The sequence below is a fragment of the Anomaloglossus baeobatrachus genome, chromosome 3 (genome assembly GCF_048569485.1).
Source record: "Anomaloglossus baeobatrachus isolate aAnoBae1 chromosome 3, aAnoBae1.hap1, whole genome shotgun sequence".
Taxonomy (NCBI): domain Eukaryota; kingdom Metazoa; phylum Chordata; class Amphibia; order Anura; family Aromobatidae; genus Anomaloglossus; species Anomaloglossus baeobatrachus.
In genome coordinates, this window is record NC_134355.1 from 455,485,155 (window position 1) to 455,509,578 (window position 24,424).

The following is a 24,424-nucleotide window of genomic DNA, read 5'->3' on the forward strand; positions in this document are numbered from 1 at the left end:
GGCAGCCCCCTTGATAAAAGGCGGAGAAAACACAGATGCAAAATATCGATGAGACAACCACTCACATCTTACCAATTTATGGAAGATGTGATTGCTTGGTATTGGGCACTGGTCACACACAGTATCCGCCTTACAACCTATTAGTGACGCCCATAATACTAGATCGGTCTAGCTTCCCAGCACTATATAAGTGCATCCCATTGGGATAAACTCCCCATTTCACAAGGCCAGATGACCTTTGCTGCATCCTGTACAGAAATAGTTATGATGTGAAAAAAAAATATAATATATGAGGTATTGATCGATATTTTGGTAAATACTGTTGCCTTTTTTTTCTTTGTTATTTTTTGAATTTTTGGGAGAAGTTTAATTCCCTTTTCTGTGCCTTTCATTTTAATTTTAGCATAGACACTCACAAGACAATTAGGACCCATGACAAGTGTTGCAAGATTCTGTATTTTGGACAAAATGTAGACATACAGAAATGACCATCAAGCAGCACTAGGTTATATTTATGACACTCATAAGCTTTTAGCATGCAAAAGTTCAGATTCCACTCCAATGCAATGGGAGAAAAGGCAATAAAAGACTCAGCAAATGGGTACAAGAAATCTATTAGGCTGGAGCCACACTTGCGAGAGACTCGCGCAAGTCTCACATCGCATCACCCGGCATGGCCACACACTCTCCTGACAGGAGCGGGTCAGCTGCATGTATTTCTATGCAGCTGAGATGCTCCTGTCCGGAGAGCTGCAGGCCATGTCGGGTGATGTGATGCAAGACTTGCAAGAGCCTCTCACAAGTGTGACTCTGGCCTTATGCACATCCTCATGCCACAAATGTGTGAGATTGGAAAAACCCTCTAAGGCCTCGATTCTACTTGCGCACAGCTTCTGATGAAAAAGTATCGGAAGCGATATACTAATGACCTTGTGCTGTGAGCATCAGCCGAGGGTCATGCAACTGTGATCTGATCTTGGGATCGGATCACAGCTTCAGAAAAGAGGAAGGGAGCATTTTCTCCCTCTCCTCCGCTGCCTGTCTCTGCGTACATTGCACTGCGGTCAGATAACATGGGAGTGCAGTGCGATGTTTCACATGCACCTATAGATTTATATGGTTTCATGTGAGCTGAGACTCACTGCCAAACGCAGCATGCTGCAATTAATTAATTCTCATACTGATATGGCATGAGAAAACAATCATAGATGGACACTGCCCCATAGTTTTGCATTGGTGCGAGTGCAATCCGATTTTTATCGGATTGCACTCATCTGTGCAAAACGCAAGTGAAATTGAGGCCTAAGTTTTTTTGTTTTTTTGTAGTGAATGAGACGCATTCTTTTAAACAGAAGGCAAGAGCTATAGTTACATCCCATACCATGAACACCATATCTTGGTCTAATAAAATAATTTCTGGCTTTAATTGCTGAGTTGGTGTGAGAGTTGGAGTATGAGGTGCGGGTAAAGGCTTCGGAGAAGAAAATTGGAGAGTGAATGTTTTACTTGGAACGCTAACCCAACTCTGAACTTACACTGACATGCCTCCTTGTGAATGTGTAAGTAGATCTTGAAAAGAAATGAACAATGCAGAAGCAAACTCCTGCGCAAACACATATACTATCTAAATAAATAGTTTTTGTGACAAATGTGTCCATGTCCTTTTTATTTTCTTCTTAATAAGGAAATATATTCTGCAAATGTTTTAACCTTATCCTGCATTAGTACATCAATGAATAAACCTTCTGGGAAGGGGTGCACATTTGTGGAGGGAGTTCAGGGGCAGAGCTTCTGACACACACGGCTGATGCCGGCTATTTTACATAGAGAATATCAGTCACTAACAGCCGCAGCTGGAGCGGAGTTCTCGTTGGAGCAGGTAACCATTTAAGGGCTCATGCGCACGTTGCGTAATTGCATGCATTTATGCTGCATATAGCTCTGCAGTATAAATGCATGCATCCTGCGTCCCTTGCACAATCTATGTAGATTGTGCATGACACGTGCGCACGATGCTTTTATGAACGCAGCGATTTGGGTGCTAAAATTTTGACCCAAATCCATGCGTTCATAAAAGCAGGGTGTCAATTATTTCTGGATGCAGCTCCCACTCTGTCTATGGTGGGGGCAGCATCCCAAGCACATGAAATCGGCGATTTTTAAAAAAAAATACTGCATTCATTCTGCAGCGATTTGAAGCGCACATGTGCTGTCAAATTGCTGCAGAATAAATCAGCAGTTACTTGCGCATGAGCCCTTTCTGTTTGCAGCAGGATGAAAATTTCCCACACTGATGTTTGCACACACTGGTTTCCATTGGTCTCCAGCAATGCGATCACAGGATTGAGGAGTTACTATAACTTCAAGGGTTTTCTGAAGACCCTCATTGTTGTAATCTCAGTACTTCAGCAAAGCTCAGCGATAAGCTGAGCTCCATAAAAGACCAAGATTGTCACTATTGTCACTATTAATAGTGATGAGCGAATACTAAATATTCGAGTTTGGAATAGTGATGAGCGAGTGTGCTTGTTACTACTCGGTACTCGCACGAGTATCACTGTACTCGGGCTACTCGGCGGGGACCGAGTAATCTCGCGATACTCGTGCTGTACTCGTGGTCTTCATCCCTGCATGTTGGCGCTCTTTTGAGAGCCAGCCCTCATGCAGGGATTGGCTGGCAGACCACTGCAATGCCACAGCCCTGTTAGTTGTGGAATTGCAGTGATTGGCCGGCCCGCACAGTGTGACCGAGCCTTTATACCGGCGGGCGCGCTGTGCTCTGCTCACAGCCATCCAGACAGTCAGTGCAGGGAGAGGGTCGCTGCTTCAGGGAAAGGTTTGCGGCCCTTTATAGCTATTTCCGTAGCAGGGCTGCAAACAGTGTGACCAGAAGTCCTTCTCAGGACTATTCTAGTTGTATACAGGCAGGCAGGGTATAGCCAGGTCGGAGTACAGTAGCAGAGTCCTTCTCAGGACTATTGTTGCTATATACAGGCAGGGTATAGCCAGGTCGGAATACAGGCTAGTGACCAGAAGACTCCTTGTCAGGACTATTGTAGCAGTATACAGGCAGGCAGGCAGGCAGGCAGGGTATATAGCCATTCCTAGTGGTGACCGTATACCAGCCTTCATCATATCTGGGGCTGGTGTACACAGTCTAAAACAGTCCAGATAGTGTCAGACTTCTCAGTAATTTTTTCTTCTAAAAACCTGTTAGGTTCTTAGTGCATCCGTGCTTGCATTTAAAAACCGCACGTGTGTGCCTGTCGGTGGCAGCGTACAGGTGCACTTGTGTGCGTTTTTCACAAACTATTATTATATAACGCACAAGTCTAGTGTATAATACACGTCAGTCAGCAGTGGCTGATAGTGTCAGACGTCTCAGTAATTTTTTCTCCTAAAAACCTGTTAGGTTCTTAGTGCGTCCGTGCTTGCATTTAAAAACCGCACGTGTGTGCCTGTCGGTGGCAGCGTACAGGTGCACTTGTGTGCGTTTTTCACAAACTATTATATAACGCACAAGTGTAGTGAATACACGTCAGCACAGCATTGCAAAATGCGCAAGGGCGTTGGCAAGGAACAAGGAAGTGGACGTGATGGTGGTGCAGGCAGAGGCCGAGGTCGTGGGCAAGCTCTAATTTCGCCACAACAAAGGGCCACATCTAGTCGCTCGCACGTCCTGTCCCAAATTCTTGGGGACCGCAGCAGTACACCGCTCTTGAACCAAGACCAGTGTCAACAGGTTGTTAGTTGGATAGCGGATAATGCTTCCAGTCAGATTGGCACCACCACAAACACTCTGTCTTCCACACAGTCAAGTGTCAGTAGCCGTGATACTGCACCGCACATTTCAGAACCTGATCCTCCTTCCTACCACAAGGCTGAGTACACGTCCTCGGACATTATTGATCCCACACTTGGACATTCGGAAGAGCTGTTCACGTTTCAATTCGCACATTCTGGCCTCTCGCCAGCTCATGTTGAAGTGGGTCATGAGGAGATCGTATGTACAGATGCCCAAATATTTGAGCAGCCACGTTCTCACGAAGTTGGCAACGTGTCTCAACAAGGGGTGGACGATGATGAGACACAATTGTCAGGAAGTCAGGAGGAGGAGCAGGGTGCGGAAGAGGAAGACGACGTGGTGGATGATCCAGTAACTGACCCAACCTGGCAGGAGGATATGCAGAGCGAGGACAGCAGTGCACAGGGGGAGGGAGGCGTAGCATCCCAACAGGCAGTAAGAAGCAGGGTGGTGGCTCCAGGCAGAAGTCAGGCAACCGTTCCCCGGAACAACAACACGACACAAGGTGCCTGTACAAATGTTAGGTCTTCCCGAGTCTGGCAGTTTTTTAAGTTGGCTCCAGATGATTCTAAAAAGGCCATTTGCAACACCTGCCGTGCCAGCATCAGCAGGGGTACCAAAACTAGCAGCCTGACCACCACCAGCATGATCAGGCACATGTCAGCCAAGCACCCGACTTTGTGGGAAGTACAACAGAGTCGAGGAGCAGTGCTTGCTGATGTCACTGCTACGTCTTCGCTGGTTGTTCATGCGAGACAATCCCCTGTCCATGCTGCCTGCGAACAAGCCTCCTCCGGTCCTGCACCTGCAGTTGCCTACGCAGAAATAACACCATCATCAAGCACGTCCTTGTCCCAGCGCAGCGTTCAGTTATCCATTCAGCAAACCTTTGAATGCAGGCGCAAATACACTGCCAACGCCCCACATGCCACAGTTCTAAATGCTAACATTTTGCGACTGCTTGCGCTGGAAATGTTGCCTTTTAGGCTGGTGGAGACAGAAGCATTCCGCGACCTGATGGCGGCAGCTGTCCCACGTTACTCGGTCCCCAGCCGCCACTATTTCTCCCGGTGTGCCGTCCCCGCGTTGCATAACCACGTGTCACAAAACATCACACGTGCCCTGAACAACGCTGTTTCACCCAAAGTCCACCTAACCACAGACACGTGGACAAGTGCTTGTGGGCAAGGCCGCTACATCTCGTTGACGGCACACTGGGTTAATATTGTGGAAGCTGGGACCCAGTCTGAGCGAGGGATGGAACACGTCCTTCCCACACCAAGGTTTGCAGGCCCTACCTCAGTCAGGGTTTCACCCACACTCTACAGCTCTGGAATGTCATGCTCTTCAGCCTCCTCCTCCTCCTGCGCATCCTCATCCACTTTACCCTCCACACCAGTCCCAAGCTGGAAGCACTGCAGCACTGCCTCGGCGAAGCGGCAACAGGCTGTGCTGAAGCTAATCTGCATAGGTGACAAACCCCACAATGCAGAAGAGGTGTGGACAGCTCTGAAACAGCAGGCAGATCACTGGCTCACCCCTCTGAACCTAAAGCCAGGAAAGGTCGTGTGTGACAATGGCCGGAACCTGGTGGCGGCTTTGAGGCGAGGCCAGCTGACACATGTTCCATGCGTGGCCCATGTGCTCAACCTCGTGGTTCAGCGGTTTCTAAAGTCATACCCAGAGATGTCTGATCTGCTGGTAAAAGTTCGCCGCCTGTCTGCACATTTTCGAAAGTCACCTACTGCTTCAGCCGGCCTTGCCGGCTTTCAGCGCCGTTTGCATCTTCCGGCTCACAGACTGGTGTGTGATGTCCCCACGCGTTGGAATTCAACTCTGCACATGTTGGTCAGGATATGTGAGCAGAAGAGGGCAGTTGTTGAGTACCTGCATCACCTAAGCCGTCGGGAAATGGGTCAAACTCCACACATAACACCTGAGGAGTGGAGATGGATGTCCGACCTATGTACCATCCTCCAAAACTTTGAGGACTCCACCAAGATGGTGAGTGGTGATGACGCCATTATTAGCGTCACCATACCGCTACTCTGCCTTCTAAAACGGTCTCTGCTCAAAAACAAACATGATGCATTGCAGGCGGAGCGCGATGAGTTGCAGCAAGAAACAGTAGTGGGTGTGGGTGATAACACACAGCCCAGCCTCGTCTCATCACAACTTGCAGTGGAGGACTATGACGAGGAGGAGGATGAAGACATGGAGCAACTCTCCGGCCAAATTGAGGATATGACATGCACACCAGTCATATCCTCGGTTCAGCGTGGCTGGCCAGAGGACAGGGTAGATGAGGAGGAGGAGGTGGAGGAGGACAGCATGTTCAGTCATCGTGTTGGTCAGGCTACTGAAGTCCTGGCTGTTAAGAGTCTGGCGCACATGGCTGACTTTATGGTAAGCTGCCTGTCTCGTGACCCTCGCGTTAAGAACATCTTGGCCAACAATCATTACTGGTTGGTAACACTGTTAGACCCACGCTACAAGGAGAACTTTATGTCTCTTATTCCCGAGGCGGAGAGGTCAACCAAAATGCAGCAGTTCCGGAAGGCCATAGTCACGGAAGTAGGCAAAGCATTCCCCTCACAAAACGCTAGCGGCATAGGTCAGGAATCAGTGGACAACCAAGGCGTACAGCCGAGAGAGGCACAAGTCCAATCCGCCAGAGGTAGGGGAACAGTCTTTAAGAAGTGGGACAGTTTTCTCAGCCCCTCACGTACCACAGCCCCTGAGGTGCGGGGTAGTGCCACAAGAAATCCTAAGTTTGCCCAGATGCTCAAGGAGTACCTTGCAGATCGAACAACTGTACTCTGACATTCCTCTGTGCCTTACAATTATTGGGTATCCAAGGTGGACACGTGGCATGAATTGGCTCTCTACGCCTTGGAAGTCCTGGCCTGCCCTGCCGCTAGCGTTTTGTCAGAGCGTGTTTTTAGTGCCGCAGGTGGAATCATTACAGATAAACGCACCCGCCTGTCAACTGAAAATGCTGACAGGCTGACTCTGATCAAGATGAACAAGGGTTGGATTGGGCCAGACTTCACCACACCACCAGCAAATGAGAGCGGAATTTAAAGTTTGTAACGGGAATTTGCCATGTACCTCCAGTCACCCATGGGTACACACTTCTGGACTTTGGATAATCGCTGGACTGCTCCTCCTTCTCCTCATGCGCCACCATGATGACCGTTACAATAGTTAGGCCTTTGTTTCAGGTATACCCCCAGTGGTAAATTTTTTCGCCCATTCTTTGCAGAATGGACATTACAACGACAGGAGACCCGCTCCTTTGCAATGGGGACAATGTTTTGAGGCCCTCATGCACGTCTCTATCCAGGGACAACGTGGAGCCTCCCAATTTTTGGCTGCCCTGCCTAAGGGCTATACTATAATACACCCACTTCCTGACCATGCACACTTAATGTTTTGAGGCCCTCATGCACGTCTCTATCCAGGGACAACGTGGAGCCTCCCAATTTTTGGCTGCCCTGCCTAAGGGCTATACTACAATAGACCCACTTCCTTACAATGGGCACTTCAGGTTTACAGGCCCTCATGCACGTCTCTATCCAGGGACAACGTGGAGCCTCCCAATTTTTGGCTGCCCTGCCTAAGGGCTATACTATAATACACCCACTTCCTGACAATGCACACTTAATGTTTTGAGGCCCTCATGCACGTCTCTATCCAGGGACAACGTGGAGCCTCCCAATTTTTGGCTGCCCTGCCTAAGGGCTATACTACAATAGACCCACTTCCTTACAATGGGCACTTCAGGTTTACAGGCCATCATGCACGTCTCTATCCAGGGACAACGTGGAGCCTCCCAATTTTTGGCTGCCCTTCCTAAGGGCTATACTATAATACACCCACTTCCTGACAATGCACACTTAATGTTTTGAGGCCCTCATGCACGTCTCTATCCAGGGACAACGTGGAGCCTCCCAATTTTTGGCTGCCCTGCCTAAGGGCTATACTACAATAGACCCACTTCCTTACAATGGGCACTTCAGGTTTAGAGGCCATCATGCACGTCTCTATCCAGGGACAACGTGGAGCCTCCCAATTTTTGGCTGCCCTGCCTAAGGGCTATACTATAATACACCCACTTCCTGACAATGCACACTTAATGTTTTGAGGCCCTCATGCACGTCTCTATCCAGGGACAACGTGGAGCCTCCCAATTTTTGGCTGCCCTGCCTAAGGGCTATACTACAATAGACCCACTTCCTTACAATGGGCACTTCAGGTTTACAGGCCATCATGCACGTCTGTATGCAGGGGCATTGGTGAACCTCACAATTTTGGACTGCCCTGGCAAAGGAAAATACTACAAAGACTCACTTCCTCAAAATGGGCACATTAGACTCAGAGGCCTTTATGTACGTCTCTTCTCAGGGACATCGGAGTGCCACACAATGTTTTACGGAAAATCTTTCATGTATTGATCTCAAAAAGTAACATACATTAGCTCTATCTCACTATTGGGTATGTGCCCTTAACATTTCCGCCATGAAAATTAATTTTGGTGTCTTTTTGGAAGGTTTTCTGGTGAGTCCGTAAAAATGGCGTAAAACGCGGACAAAATTGTTCACAGCTGTGACTTTTGAGTGATAAATGCTTCAAGGGGTCTTCCCCATGCTGTTGCCATGTCATTTGAGCACTCTTCTGAGACTTTTGTGCCATTTTTAGGGTTTCTACATGCTGCCGGGGGTCATTTCACAAAAATACTCGGGTCTCCCATAGGATAACATTGGGCTCGGTGCTCGGGCCGAGTACACGAGTATCTTGGGATGCTCGGCCCGAGCCTCGAGCACCCGAGCTTTTTAGTACTCGCTCATCACTAGTTTGGAACCTAATACCTAGTACTATTCCAGTATTCATCACAAATAACAAACCTAATGCAAGTCAATGGGGAACCAGAGCATTTTTTTGGGAAATCTTCAAGATAAGGGCTCATTCACATGACCGTTCCGTTTGTCCTGTTCAGTTCCTGTTTTTTTGCGGACCCACTGACAGGAACATCTTTTCAATGTCTTTTGTGTAGGATTGGATGGCAGAGGGAAGCACTTCCGTGTGCATCTGATCCTACAAAAGAACACATCGGATGCCGTATGACCGTTCCGTTATTATGGAACATGTCCTATTCTGTTCCGTAATAACGGACCGTGACTCAATACAAGTCAATGGGCCAGCAAAATCCCTGGAAGCCGCACGGAAGCACTTCCGTGGCCTGTGCAGTCTGTGTTCCGCTTCCGGCACCAGCCCTGCGGCTGCCCGCACTGCAGTGTGTCAGTGTTTGCCCGCACTGCAGTATCAGCAGCTTCTCACACTGAAGTGCGGGCAGCTGCGGAGATGACAAGCGCTGCTGCTGTCTGGAGGTTAGATGATATTGTTACCTGCTGTGACGATCTCCTGCACTCCTGACATCAGTGCTGTCACTGTCTTCTATGCCCACTGCGTTCTCACGTCACGTCTCATGGGCGGCCCGAGACTGTGACTAGTGGTGACGTCATGGGCTCCCGCGATTCTTTGCTGTGAACGTGGCGAACAATGGGAGGCAGTGACAGTGCTGACGTCAGGAGTGCAGGAGATCGTCACAGCAGATAATGAAGATCTCATCTAACATCCTGACAGCAGCGCTCATCATTCCCTGCAGTGACCTGGGCTGACCTCATGATGTTAGCTCAGGTCACTGCACTGCTCTCCCAGCCAATGGGGAACATTCTGTTCTTCATTGACTGGGACAGTGACTATGGTATGGATCGTCGTGTGACCCCCTTATTGGATTACGCCGGACCCGGATTTGATTGTTATTTTCAATAAATTGGTGAAAGAGGGAATGTTTTGGGGAGTGTTTTTTCAAGTAAAACTTTTTTGTTGTCTATTTTTTTTATTACTGACTGGGTAGTGATGTCAGGTATCTGATACATGCCTGACATCACTAACCCCAGGACTTGATGCTAGGTGACATTACACATCTGGCATCAACCCCATATATTACCCTGTTTGCCACCGCACCAGGGCAACGGGATTAGTTGGGGAGAAGCGCCAGGATTGGTACATCCAATGGATGCGCCACTTCTGGGTAGGCTGTGGCCTGCTATTTTTAGGCTGTGGACCTCCCTAGTCTGAGAATACCAGACCACAGCTGTTTGCTTTACCTTGGCTGATGATCCAATTTGGGGGGGACACCATGATTTTTGTTTTAAATTATTTATTTATTTTAAAATAACAGCGTGGGGTGCCCTCTGTTTTGGATTACCAGCCAAGGTGAAGCTGCCAACTGTGGCTTGCAGGCTGCAGCCATCTGCTTTACCCTAGCTGGCTACAAAAGATAGGGGGGACCCCACGTCGTTTTTTTTTTTTAAATTATTTATTTATTTTTTGGCTAAATACAAGGCTAAACACCCTTTAGTGCCACATGAAAGTCACTAAAGGGTGCCAGCTTAGAATATGCAAGGGGGTGGGACATTATATAGTTCTTTCTCATCTATTATCTAACTATCTATCCCTATATCTATCTATTATCTATCTATTATCTAGCTCTATATCTATCTTTTATCTATCTTTCTATCTATCTATCTTTCTATCCATCTATCTATCTTTCTATCTATCCCTCTATTCATTCATTCATTCATCCATCTATCCTTCTATCTCTATATCTATCTATCCAACTTTATATCTATGCATCTATTTATCTTTCTAGCTGCTTCCATTTTTTTGCGGTCCGCAAAAAAAACGGAAGGCACACAGATGACACACGGATGACACACGGACCGTATATGGAACGGAACAGATGTCACACAGATGCCACACGGATGCATCCATGAAAAAAACTGAGCGCTTTTTGAGGACCGCAAAAACGAAACAGTCATGTGAATGTAGCCTAAATGCTCAGGTTCCCCCTTGACTTGCATTTGGTTTGTTATTCATGATAAATACTGGAATAGTACTAGGTTCTCAGTACGAATAATCCGAACCAGGGTATTGTACCATTCCCTCATCACTAACTATAAACTTTAATACTGTGGCATGTTTGTTAACACCATAATCAGACATAATCAGATTGCAATTATGATTACAGGTCATACTGAAAGCCATAAAAACAAACCCCAAAACAACAATGGCAAAATTTGCCCTTTTTTCCCCATTACATCCCATTTTAATTTATTTTCACTTTGTTCAGTACATTACATAGTAAAACAAATGGTGTTGTTAAGAACAAAACTCATCTTGCAAGAAACAAGCCCTTAAACATCAATGTGGATGATAAAAAAAAGGTTTTGGCTCATGAAAGCTGAGAAAAGTGAAGGTGAGCAACGAAAGTGCAAAATTTAAAAATGTCCTGGCCCTTGAAGAGCTAATGCTGTAATATATAACTCATCATATTTACATATACAAAACCACTCAGTTACACACACAAAAAAACCTTGCAAAAATATGAATTGAGCTCATTGCACATGGCTGACCAAGTAACCAAATAGTTGTTGTGGCTGCAGTGAATAAATTTACCTGAAGACATCCGTTTCATTGTACCATGGCTGCTGCTGAAGCAGAAAGAAAGCTGTGGTTTGGACAATCACAGAAAAAGTAAGGTGCATGAAAATGGAAAGTAATAAAGGAGGAGAGAGAAGCTGTCCCGAGGGTCTGTACGGAGCAAGTTTTGTGGCTGGACGGTTTAAACTCACTAGAAAAAGAAAGACAATTATTGTTTGTAAAGTCACAAAAAAGTGACAGAAATATGCTACTAAAGTGTGTACAAAATGGCAGCCACAGATGTGGGAATAACTGGATAAAATATAGAAATATACTCACAAGTCAAGGTAACTGTGAGGTTTATAGCAACATCGTGAATGAGATACTGATAGTTTCCAAGAAGTGTATTTTTCTGGAAAAAAAAAAAAAGATTCATACATGATTCATAAATATCAAGCCATTTTGATTCAGTAACCGGTATTGTATTAAAGGGAATTTGTCAGGGGGTTTTTGCTACCTCATCTGACAAAATCATAATGCAGGCATGGAGATTCTGAATCCATCGGTGTATCACATAGATTACTGGATACAGCCATTCTGTCATAATCAAAGAATTTAGTTTTAAGTATATAGCTGAGCTGGGAGAGCTGCCTCCGCCCACACCCGAGCGGCAATACCGAATGTGTGTCTTTTTTATTGTTTGATTCTCAATGAAGCAAAAGGGGGGTGATTTAAACTTTTAGGGGATTTTTTGGTTTTTTTTAAACTCTTTTTTATTTCACGTTTTATTTATTTTACTAATTCCCTTAGTTGACTTTATAACGGCACTGTGTGATCGCTTCTCCTGATTAGAGGGATCCTTCCACATCGCTCTGATCAGTAGAAATGCTGTGTTTGGCTGGAATCACACTTGTGCGTGTAAAATCGGTCCAAGTCTCATGCTAGAAAGTAGCATGAGCTCTGTTCACGTTATGATCAGTGTGCAATGCAACAGCAATGCGATCCTGTGAATTTTCAATTGATTGTAGTCCATGTGCAATCCGTGTTTGATGCGTATGTTATCCGTTTTTATTCTCAGCAGCTATGTCATCTGTCATTCAGCTCTGCTACATGGCCGCTGACAGCAGACACAGACAGAGCCATGTAGCAGAGCTGAATGACAGATGACAGCAGACACAGACAGAGCCGCACGATCAGAATGAAGTCGGATGAACGTCACCCGACTTCATTGTCATCCCGCGGCTCTGTCTGTGGGTCATGGCCTGATTTTCGGTCACCGGTGAAGGTCTGACCAGTGACCGCAAATCCCCTGAGTGACTTAAGTGATTGGCGCTATCAGCGGTGCCGTCACTGAGGTTACTCGTGGCCACAGCAGAAGTCCTCCACCTGAGATCTGTGACCGCGGGTAACCTGAGTGACAGCACAGTTGATAGCGCGACTCACTTCAGTCGCTGTGGGGAGCTTACAGAGAGCAGTCATGGTCTGTGACCGCTCTCTGTCAGCTTCTGATGTAGCAGAGCTGAAAGTGTCGTGGGACCTCTATGGATTACGTCGGACCTGGAGGGGTATTTTGGGTTTGGAATAAAGTGGGGAAGGAGGGTGGGTTTTTTTGTCATTTATTTCACATAAAGAATTTTTGGATGTATGTTTTTATTTTCTTTAACTTACAGGTTAATCCTGGAAGGTATCTCGGGGAGACGCCTGCCATGATTAACCTAGGACTTAATGGCACCTATGGGCTGCTGCCATTAACTCCTTATTACCCCGATTGCCACCGCACCAGGGCAATTCGGGATGAGTCGGGTACAGTCCCAGGACTGTCGCATCTAATAGATGCGGCAATTCTGGGTGACTGCTGGCTGATATTTTTAGGGTGGGGGGCTCCGCATAACGTGGCGCTCCCCATCTTGGCAATACCAGCCTCCAGCCATGTAGCTTTACCCTGGCTGGTATGAAAATTGGGGGGAACCGCACGCTGTTTTTTTTTAAATTATTTATTTAATTTACTGCACAATATAGACCCGCCCACCAGCGGCTGTGATTGGTTGCAGTGAGACAGCTGTCACTCAACGTGGGGGCGTGTCTAACTGCAACCAATCATAGGCGCCAGTGGGCGGGGAAAGCAGTGAATACTAGATGGAATAATGAGCGGCTGGCTTTTTCAAAAGAGGAAAACCCGCAGGAGCAGTGTGACAGCCGTGCAGCGCTTTGCCGGTGCTCGGGGATCGGTGAGTATGAGAAAGGGGGGGAGAGAAATAGACAGACAGAGAGAGATAGAGACCGACAACAGGGAGACAGAGAGACCGACAGACAGAGATAGAAATTGATCGACATCGACAGACCTCAATAATTTCCAGTGTTTTCTGCAACATGCAATAAATGTATTTAGAAAAACGCATGTCACTAGGATGGTGTGTGTGCCGTCTGTGTGACATCCGTTGTTTTCCACGCACCCATAGAGTTTCAATGGAGTGACTCGCACGTGAAAGTCACCAAAACGCAGCATGCTGCTATTTTTTTCTCAGTCCGATTTGGACTGAGTAAAAAATAGCAGATGGGAGCTGCCTCATTGATCAACATGTGTCCGAGTACAATGTGATAATTTCTCGCATTGCACTCGTGCGAGTTAATCGCAAGAAAGAAGCCAGCCTTTCTGTGAGGCATGACAGTGACACGGAACATCATCTGACCCTGCACTGTTATTGCAACTCATTGGTGCCCTGTGATCACACCATGTGTGGCCAGAGCGCATTAGATTGCGCTGTCAGAGCTTGACAGCGCAACCTAAGGGGTTTACACCTGTTAGCCACGCATGTCTGCTGATCAGATCAGCAGACATGTGGGGGGATGATCGGGCATGGCCAGTCATATACAGCTCTGGCAAAAAAATTAAGAGACCACAAAATTTTCAGTTTTTCAAATTTTTTTCATTTTTGGGAATATTTTTGAGTAAATGTAAATTGTTTTTTTTATTCTATAAACTACTAACAACATGTCTTTGAATTTCTAAGTAATAAATTTTGTAAATCTGAAAATGAAAAATAATCAAAATAACAAAACAATGCATTGCTTTCAGACCTCAAATAATGCAAAGAAAACAAGTTCATAATCATTTAGAAACAACAATACTAATAATTTTTTAACTCAGGAAGAGTTCAGAAATCAATATTTTGTAGAATAACCATGATTTTTAATCACAGCTTTCATGCATCTTGGCATGCTTTCCACCAGTCTTTTACACTGCTTTTGGGTGACCTCATGCCACTTCTGGTGCAAAAATCTAAGCAGTTTTTGTTTGATGGCTTGCGACTATCCATCTTCCTCTTGATTACATTCCAGAGGATTTCAATGGGGTTCAGGTCTGGAGATTTGGCTGGCCATGACAGGATTTTGATGTGGTGGTCCTTCATCCACTCATTGATTGACCTAGCTGTGTGGCATGGCACATTATCTTGCTGGAAAAACAAGTCCTCAAAGTTGGGGAACATTAGCTGAGCAGAAGGAAGCAACTGTTTTTCCAGGATAACCTTGTATGCGGCTTGATTCAAATGTCCTTTGCAAAGCTATGCTGAGCACTTACATCAGAGTTTCCATCTACATCTCTGAAATACGTGATTCAGATAAAACCCGCAACTGATCCATTCACTAATGAGGCAGCAGAGTTTCTAGACTCTGTTTGGCCTCTGTTCAGTGGTGTCTGACTTGTTAAAGATAACAGAACTGTTGATGACCGCACTTTTGTGCACGTGTAAAGAGAAGCATAAAAAGATGTAAACCACCGGACTACAGGCCAGATGTGAAGTCAAAGTGATTCCCTCTGCCGCACTAAAGTGAATTTTCCATTGCTAACTTGTCTGCATCAAGTTTTTGAGAGGTTCAGGGTATGTGCCTACGATCCGCACATGCTGTGTCCTGGACGCAGCGTGTCTTCTCCTGTGGAGACGTAAGTGTTCTCCACAGGGGACCACAGCTGCCCATGCCCACGATCAGAGTTTTGGGCACTGTGGGATATTTACTCTGTTTTCCCAAAGGAGAACACTCGCATCTCTGTAAGCATAAATTGACATGCTGCAACAAGGGAAGCATGTCAGTTTACGCTGAGAAAAGAATTTCCTATAAATCCCCTGCACCGTGCTTCTACTGTACAATGTAGTATTTTGCATGCAGCAAAAACATGCTGCATCCAAAACTCTGCTATTCCTGATTGTCGGCACATACCCTTACACGTAATCATGGTGTAAATGCTCAGTGTAGAGTGCAGGATAAATATGAGCTACGCCATACTGCATTGTTTTAGAGGCAGAATGAGGAAATCAACTGCATGTCAAGAATTGGCTTTAATTATTTTTTACGCCATTCACCTCGTGGTATAAGTGATTAGGCAGCTTTATTCTTCAGGTCAGTATGATTACACCGATACCACGATACCAGGCTTACATAGCTTTTTTTTCTAGGTTTCACACTAAAAAGGCTTTTTTTTATAAAATAAAGGTTTTTCTGCATCACTGAATTTTGAAGGCTATAGTTTTTTTTTACTTTTCAGCTGACAGAGTCATGTGAGGGCTTTTTTTGCAGGATAAGTTGGAGCTTTTATTGCTACCATTTTGGGCCACATAATATTATTTGAGCGCTTTCTATCAGTTTTTTGCGAGGCAGAATCAAAAATAAACAGCAACTCAGGAATAGAGATGAACAAAACTCTCAAGGTTCAGTTCACTACGCCCAACCAAACAAGTGGTACGTTTGTCGAATCCTTATGGAACCAAATCTTTATTGAACGTTTCCGAGCTCAGTGGTTGGCCAATCGTAAAGCAGAGAAAACACCTTTGGGGGGTTGAAAATCTTCCAACAATACGTTGACTATTGAAATAACAAATATAGAGGTGGATGAGAAACAGGTGTAGGGCTGATGCTCCATACCCCTGCCAGTACAGACAAGAGACAACTTTGTGACATATCTTGTTGTCTCGACATTGAAAATCCATTCAGGCAGACAGCAGTACAGTAGCATCAATTGCCTTCCTCCCCTTAGAGCCTTAAAAAAGCAGGGAGGTACAGTCAATGCAACACAGGCTGTGGCCCAGCATTTTAAATTTAAAAATTAAGACATGCCTGAGGGGCAGGTATAAGCATCTTGATCCTAGAAGACTGGCAATACCCACAAGACACAAATTTGAGAACCATCTTGGAGTTTTGACATTTAAAAAACTTTTAGGCAGACAGCAGTACAATAGTATCAATTGCCCTCCTCCCCATAGGGCCTTAAAAGAGCAGGGAGGTACAATCCATTCAACACACAGGCTGTGGCCCATCATTTTAATTTTAAAAATTGAGTACACAGCAACAGCTTTTAGCAGCAGCGCATCCAGGACATAATGGTGCCCTAGAAATTTCTGTACAACCAGGTTGATCCATGCAGTGCATATATGAAGTCACCCAGGCATAGTGCTGCCACTAGGTTTGCACCGTAATCGCATATAGCCATCCCTGGCTCCAGGTTCAGTGAAGACAGCCACTTATCAAACTCAGCTTGGATAGTGTTCCACAACTCTGCAGTTGTGTCACTGCGTTCTCTGATGCATATTAATTTAAGCACTGTCTAATTGCATTGACCTACACACAGGATGTTGCCTGCCATTCAAATTTTAAAACTCAACAGAAATGTTTAAAAACATTTCAGGCAGACAGCAAGACAGTGACATAAATTGCCTCCCCCTATTTCACAATAGTCTATTTTCACAGCAGGGAGGTGCGGTCCGTCAACACACAGGATGTGGCTTGGCATTTAAATGGTAAAAATCAAGAGATGCATGACAGACAGGAGTAGGCCTCTTGCTCCCAGAAGACTGCTACTACAGACAAAAATCTCTTTGCATGTTAGGTGGAAAGAAAGGATATATTTTTCATGTAGAATGTAATGACATCATCAGACTTGGAAAAACTCATTTTCACCCTAGTTTGGCGGCGTTGCTGCCCTTGCATATACACACATGAATGAAGACTATTTGGAAAGGCCGAAGTTCAGTGATCAAACGCTGATGCAGCACATGCAGGCATTTCTGCAAGTATGGTGAAGAAAAGGACCCCTTACAAGAAACATCAAAGCAATATGGGACCAAGTAAACCAATTTCCCAAACAACAAGAAATATTGTAGGTTACAGGATACAACATGGCTGGAAAGATGGCAGCGGTCTAATAACTAAATGGGAAGGAAATGTTTTATATCAAGTACCAGTCAACCCTTCTCTTATCTTATAAAATATGATGTATTTGATTGTGTGTATGCACTTGAGCTTCAAAAAAATGAAAGGTTGTCTGCTCTGTCTGAAGTTCTACCAGGTAAAGTTGCATCATCCCAAATCAGTGATGCTCATTTAGCAAGGGGTGGCACTGGGGTCACATACATGGAAGACCTCTGTAAAGACAACCTGCCTTTTGGTGGCACTTCATGGTTGAAAATCTCGTGGAAAGAAAGGGAATCTTTTTCATGTAGATTATAACAACATCATCAGGCTTGCAGTGACTCATTTTCACGCTAGTTTGGCTACATTGCTGCCCTTGCATACAGATTTGAATGAATGCTCCATTCGGGAATTGCCAACATAACCTTCTTGGCTTCGTCATCCTTTTTATCTGCTTACCTATACAGCTGCATGCCTATGGGTTCACACCAAGTGGGATCTACAACTTCATCATTAGGCTCTATGTTGTCCCACTCCTCCTCTTCCTGACATCACAGGACAGTACATGTGCACCTCAGGTATCTGAGTCCATCATCATCACCTCCACCCCCTGTGGCTAATATTAGTTGACAAGGGTCGGGATCCTGCTGGGACCCTACTTTGTACAGGCCAGGATCCAACTCACAAAGATTTTTGACATTGTTGCAGATGCTTTCTTCCTCTTCAGTCTGGAAATCTTTGGAGCGGACCTGTGATGCCCATGGGATAGAATGTGTGAACAGCTCTTCAGACTCACCCATGTGTAGTTCTCCACAGTCAGTTTGCCGGATGTCGATTTGTGACGTGGGCTCAAACAAGTGTAATTGGGGTGGCACCTCTGAGGAATGGTAAAGTTGTATTGTTTAAATTAATTTTTTGTGGCTCTGGCATTTTGTCTAAAAATAAGGTTACTCCTATGCACAGTCTTTCCAAAGCTTGTAGAATTGATTGATGGCTTTATTATGCATGGTTGATGGTGGTTGAGTCCATTTAAGATGTCAAATGGCCACTTTGATGGCAGAGTAGAAGTCAGGTGGAAGTTGCAGAAAAGTTAAGGTGCACTAATTTTTACTAATATAATACAGATTACACCAGTGCTTAGATACACAAATTGAACAATGTACTGGAGGACAGTGTGCTACCGGAGTGTGCTAAAGGGAATAGACACACAAGAGTCTCTCTCGTTATTCCCAAATCTAAACAGCCAGTATCACTTAAAATTCCGCAGCAAGTAGCACTACTTTCAATTAGCACACAATATCAAGACAATAACCTGTTTTTTAAAAAGATTATTCAAAACATTGGCATATTTTGTGTCAGGACAAATCTATAGGTCAATTCCTGCCCATTAAACCAAGTTTTGTATTTCAGAGGGCCCAAACACTAGCTGGTTTGATGGCTCCAACAATCAAAAAGAAAAAAACAACACCAGACAACATAGAATTAATACAATCCTGGGTCATTTCACAAATTCTATTGACTTTAGAACTTGCGGGACCTGCATTAATTGTCGGAAATCGGGATACGCGCAAATCCTTAAGTTCACAATTCAATAATACAACCAAGATCAAGATTTTTCATATTGGCCAACACATAATGTGTTATACAACAGGGGTTATATATATATATATATATATATACATATATATATATATATATATATATATATATGTATATATATATATAGATATCAATTGCCCCTGGGGGCAATAATACGTTGGACGTACCAAGTGATCCTTGTCCATTAGTTTGTTTACTTTTCTAATTTTTACTAATACAGGGTGTAAAGCCTCATGGTCATGAACAGGCTCGGCTTTGGTTGCCAGCCTGAAGGATGTCATAGTAGTAGTGCCAATTAGAAAGTTGGAACACTGCAAAATGAAAGAGATAGGGGGGCTTTACACGTTGCGACATCGCTAACGAAATATCGTCGGGGTCACGTCTTTAGTGACGCACATCCGGCGCCGGCAGCGACATCGCAACGTGTAAATTGTAGGTGCGACGATAAATGATCGCAAAAGCAGCGAAAATCGGTGATCTGTGTAGCGTCGTTCAATTCCATAATGTCGGGTCGACCGCAGTTATGATGTTGTTTGTCGTTCCTGCAGCTCCACACATCGCTGTGTGTAAACCCGCAGGAGCGACAAACATCTCCTTACCTGCGTCCCGACGGCAATGCGGAAGGGAGAAGGTGGGCGGGATGTTATGTCCCGCTCATCTCCACCCCTCCGCTTCTATTGGCCGGACGATTAGTGACATTGCGGTGACATCGCTGTGACGCCGAACGCACCTCCCCCTTGAAGGAGGAATAGTTCGGCAGTCACAGCGAGAGCAGGTATGTGCGTGTGAAGCTGCCGTAGCGATAATGTTCGCTACGGCAGCAATTACCACATATCGCATGTGCGACGGGGGCAGGTACTATCGCACTTGGCATCGCTAGCCGATGCTAGCGATGTTGCAACGTGTAAAGTACCCCATAGACGAGCACATTTCTGCAGTACAACAATGTGTGGTAGTCATATACTCAGGGACATGTGAATCTTTTGTCTGTTCATCGTACTCCTTAGGCTGCTTTCACACTTGCGTTGTTTTAAATCTGTCAGGTCCGTCATTTTTTAGATGTCAACTGACACAACTGGTGTGTTAAAAAACTGATCCGTCGTGTCCGTTACATCCGTTGTGCATTTGTTGTTTTAGGGATCCGTCGTGATCCGTTTGTGTTTGGGACAGCCCAATGGGTGTGCCAAACATGCTGGGCATGCTCAGTAGCGCATAATGTAATCCAGCACTGGATTCCGTTGTGTGACGGATTACGACGGAATCCAGCACCATAAACAGCTATTATAGCTATTGACGGATAGCAATGGAATCCTGCAGAGTGCGTTTTTTTTTGCCGCTCCAAAAAACGTTACATTCAGCGTTGCTCCCGCCTGACGGTTAGTCAGTAAACGACTGATTTATTAAGCGGCGGATACAACACAGAGCCATCAGTCACAATCCGTCACTAATAGAAGCCTATGGGGAAAAAAACAGATTCCTGCAAAATATTTTGCAGTATACTGTAATTCCTCTAGGTGACGGATTGTGTGAAAGCAGCCTTATGTAAAATGGTAGACTTACAGTATATGATTTAAAACTAGCTGTAAGAGGAACAATAAGGGGGATAAGTGGAAAAACTGTCCCAAAAGAAAGAGAAATGAAAAGATATTTACAGCAAGAAAGACTTTAGTGTGGATTGGGCTGTGTGAGGAGCATATTCTTAGCAGGCATTCAGTGAGATGAGAGAGACAGAGAAAGACACTTTGGGGAATCCCATACATCAGTCTCACAGATACAATCTACAATTTGTAAAATGGTGATGCCAATTTTAAGGAGATTTACGAGAATCGAATTACATTGTTCAAATTTGATGACGCCTGTGGATCTAAGAAAATTCGATTCAAATTCAATTCGACACAAATTTGATTTGACCATACCTGTATATGTATAATATATTACTATATTACTGCAGAGTGTAAGTATAAGTATATTACTATATACTTTATATATTATACATTACTTATAATGTATATACAAAAATGAAGTACTTGATCCTTAAGCATTATAATCAACAAGTAGCCCTTTTTCTTTGACTAAAGGCATTAACCCAACAGCAACATATCGAAATACCAAGTTTTAGTAATCTTACTGGACCTTCTTCATTCTATTCGGATACTCATCACGCTACACCATAGCTGTGCATGAAGGTAAATTTGGCAATTTGGCAATTCAAGAACATTAGTGATTTGTATATTGCATTATAAACAGTAATGAAGATCCTGTTGATTTTATGTCTAGAACTGAGAAAGGACATAGCTTTTCATGACATCCAAATTTGACAAAGGTAAATTAGGAAAGTCATACCCAAAAGAGAAATAATATGCCAACTATTCCAATGAGCTGAAACATGGTCAAGAATTTGAAGAGGGAGAATGTTGTAACAAGAGTATTCCGACCTTCCCTGCATAGAAAAACAATAATTTTGTTACTTATAAAAAGTAAATCAATCATTCTGCTACGTTAATATAATAATACAATAATGCTTGTATTGCAAAAATTATTTAAAACAGCAAAAAAATCTTCATTTTTACAAAAATTATATTGGAAAAATTCACTTAGAATGTGTATTAGGCCCCATGCACACGCTAAGTATTTGGTGAGTTTTGTTACCTCAGTATTTGTAAGTCAAAACCAAGAGTGAGTAAAAAAATGCAGAAGTGGTGCACATGATTCTATTATACTTTGCCTCAGATTGTTTCATTTCTGGTTTTAGCTTCCAAATACTGAGGTAAAAACTCACTATACACTTAACGTGTGAACATGGTCTTGGGCTAAATGGTGCTGAACTGTAAGATCAATATCAAACATATCCCATGGACAACATTGATGGTAGTCTATTCCAATCACACATTGATCAACTGCAACATCATTAGGAAACACAATCCATGAACTAAATCAGTTCTGGTTCACAATCATCCAAGTTCCAGACAAATATCACTACAATCAGGTATGATGTATCATCAGATGTAGATGTATGTTCCAGATTAATGCAAAACTTACTTGATGAGCAAAGGAACACATTCAATATTTGGAATTTTGGAAGTAAATGGAGACGCCACAGAAGCTTCTAATTCAGACAGTGAAATTCCAGCATGCGCCATTTTAAGTGCCTGGGAGTAGTGAATAATATATGAAATATTAGTTTACATGATAAACAATAATCTCTGTTATATCCTATCCTATTACCTAACTTCAGTATTTTTCTAGAATTAAAATATACAATGCATCTATAGTTAGATTAGTAAGCCTTTATAGTAGAAGAAACATGTTTAGATAAATAAGAGTCCTGCAGCCTCTGTCTCCCGGCGCTTCTCCTTCTGAGTCAGATCATCACTGTGCCGCCCAGTAACAAAAGGACCTTTCGTGACATCATAGCATGTGACCAGTCACGTGTGAATGTTGTATTATCTCATTGGCTACAGACCGGTTACATGACTATGATGTCATGCTAGGTCCTGTCAGTGCATCTCGTCGTCAGTGCACATCAGTAAGAGATGCTTGGGCGCATGCTTGGTTCCCCGTCCCTGCATGTCGGCGCTCTTTACAGAGTCAGCCCACATGCAGGGATTAGCTGCCACAGCCGGTGAATAGCGGAGCCGGGAATCAGGTGATCGTAGATCACCGTTGCTATAGTAACCCTCCCGTCAGGTTACTATGGCAAGGGTGGCAGCGGTGACATCATTGTTTACCAACCCACAGCCTCTGCTCACTCATTGAGTGATTACACAGCACAGGGGAGCAGCAGCGTTCTTCTTCCCCTGTGCTGTCTTGATATAGCAAAGCTAGATTGGTTGAAGAAGACAGAAGACCAGGATCATGGAAAGGGGAGAGGAAATAATAAACATGGAGTCCCTAAGTGTGTCTGTGTATTCTTTTCTAATAAAATATTTTTTCTCTGTGTGGTGTCTTTTTTTTAACCCTTTATTGGAGATTCTCAATGGCCGGGCCAAACTTGGCCTGACATTAAGAATCTCTGGCTTAATACTAGCTGGTAAACAAAGCTGGTATTAACCCCTTATTACCCAGCATGCCACCTGACACCAGGGCCACTGGAAGAGTTGGTTACAGCACCAGAAGATGGCACTTCTATGAAAGTGCCATCATTTTCTGGGGCAGCTGCAGACTCCAATTTGCAGTGGGGAGAGCCCAGAAAGCTTGGGCCATCCTGCGCTGTGGATTCCAATCTAGAGCTTCCGAGTTGCACCTGGCTGGACATAAAAATTGGGAGAAGCCATCGTCGTTTGTTTTTTTTTAATTATTTCATGAAATTCATGAAATAATTAAAAAAAGGGCTTCCCTATATTTTTGGTTCCCAGCTGGGTACAAATAGGCAGCTAGGGGTTGGGGGCAGCCCGTACCTCCCTGCTGTACCTGGCTAGCATATAAAAATATGACGAAGCCCATGTGATTTTTTTTTTTTTTTTTTTTAGTTTTGGGCAAAACAATTAAAAAAGGACTTTCCTGGATTTTCCATTGCCAATGAAGGTAACAGCAAGCACTGGGGGTTAGAAGCCAGCAGCTGCTTGGATTACCCATAGCAATAGAAAACGCAGCGGGAACCCACACATTTTTTTTTTAATTATTTTTTTTAAATAACTATAAAAATGTTTGCTTCCCTGTATTTTGATTGCCAGCCAAGGTAAAGCCAGGCAGATGGGGGTGGCAGCCTGTAGTTGTCTGCTTTATGTGCGCTGAGAATCAAAAATACCACGGAGCGCTATGTCATTTTTTTAAATTAATTATTTATTTTTTTACAACTATATAATGTGTACAATATATATATACATATATATATATATATATATATATATATATATATATATATATATATATATAGGGTCTGACAAAAATTAAGGGACCACTGCAAAATTGTCAGTTTTTCTGATTTTTCCCTTTATATTTTAGAGTAGAATATAAATTGTTGTTTTTTTCTATTAACTACTGATAACATGTATTCAAATTTCAGTAAATTTTGTATTTATTTTCTGAAAATGCTAGTTCATAGAATAAAAGAGCATTTTACATTTTACTCAAAAATATAAAGAGAAAAATCAGAAAAACTGAAAGTTTTGCAGTGGTCTCTTAATTTTTGCCAGAGCTGTATATGTATATATATTGTACACAATATATAGTTGCATAAAAACAAATAAATAATTAAAAAATGACATAGCGCTCTGCAGTATTTTTGATTCTCAGCGCAAATAAAGCGGATGGCTACGGGCTGCTACCCCCATCTGCCTCACTTTACCCACCTTGCGATCAAAATACAGGAAAGACCATTATTTTTTTTTACTTATTTAAAAACAAATA

General features: G+C 43.9%; 1 protein-coding gene across 1 annotated transcript in view; it reads right to left on the reverse strand.

The window, feature by feature from the left end:
• Nucleotides 1-24,424, reverse strand: part of LOC142297272 (putative cation-transporting ATPase 13A4) — a 243,681-nt gene that overhangs the window by 24,467 nt on the left and 194,790 nt on the right. The window contains exons 24-27 of the mRNA XM_075341527.1: nucleotides 22,115-22,224; nucleotides 21,419-21,515; nucleotides 11,633-11,705; nucleotides 11,330-11,504 (exon numbers count right to left, since the gene is read on the reverse strand). Coding sequence (XP_075197642.1) covers nucleotides 11,330-11,504; nucleotides 11,633-11,705; nucleotides 21,419-21,515; nucleotides 22,115-22,224 — 455 coding nt within the window. The remainder of the gene's footprint in view (nucleotides 1-11,329; nucleotides 11,505-11,632; nucleotides 11,706-21,418; nucleotides 21,516-22,114; nucleotides 22,225-24,424) is intronic.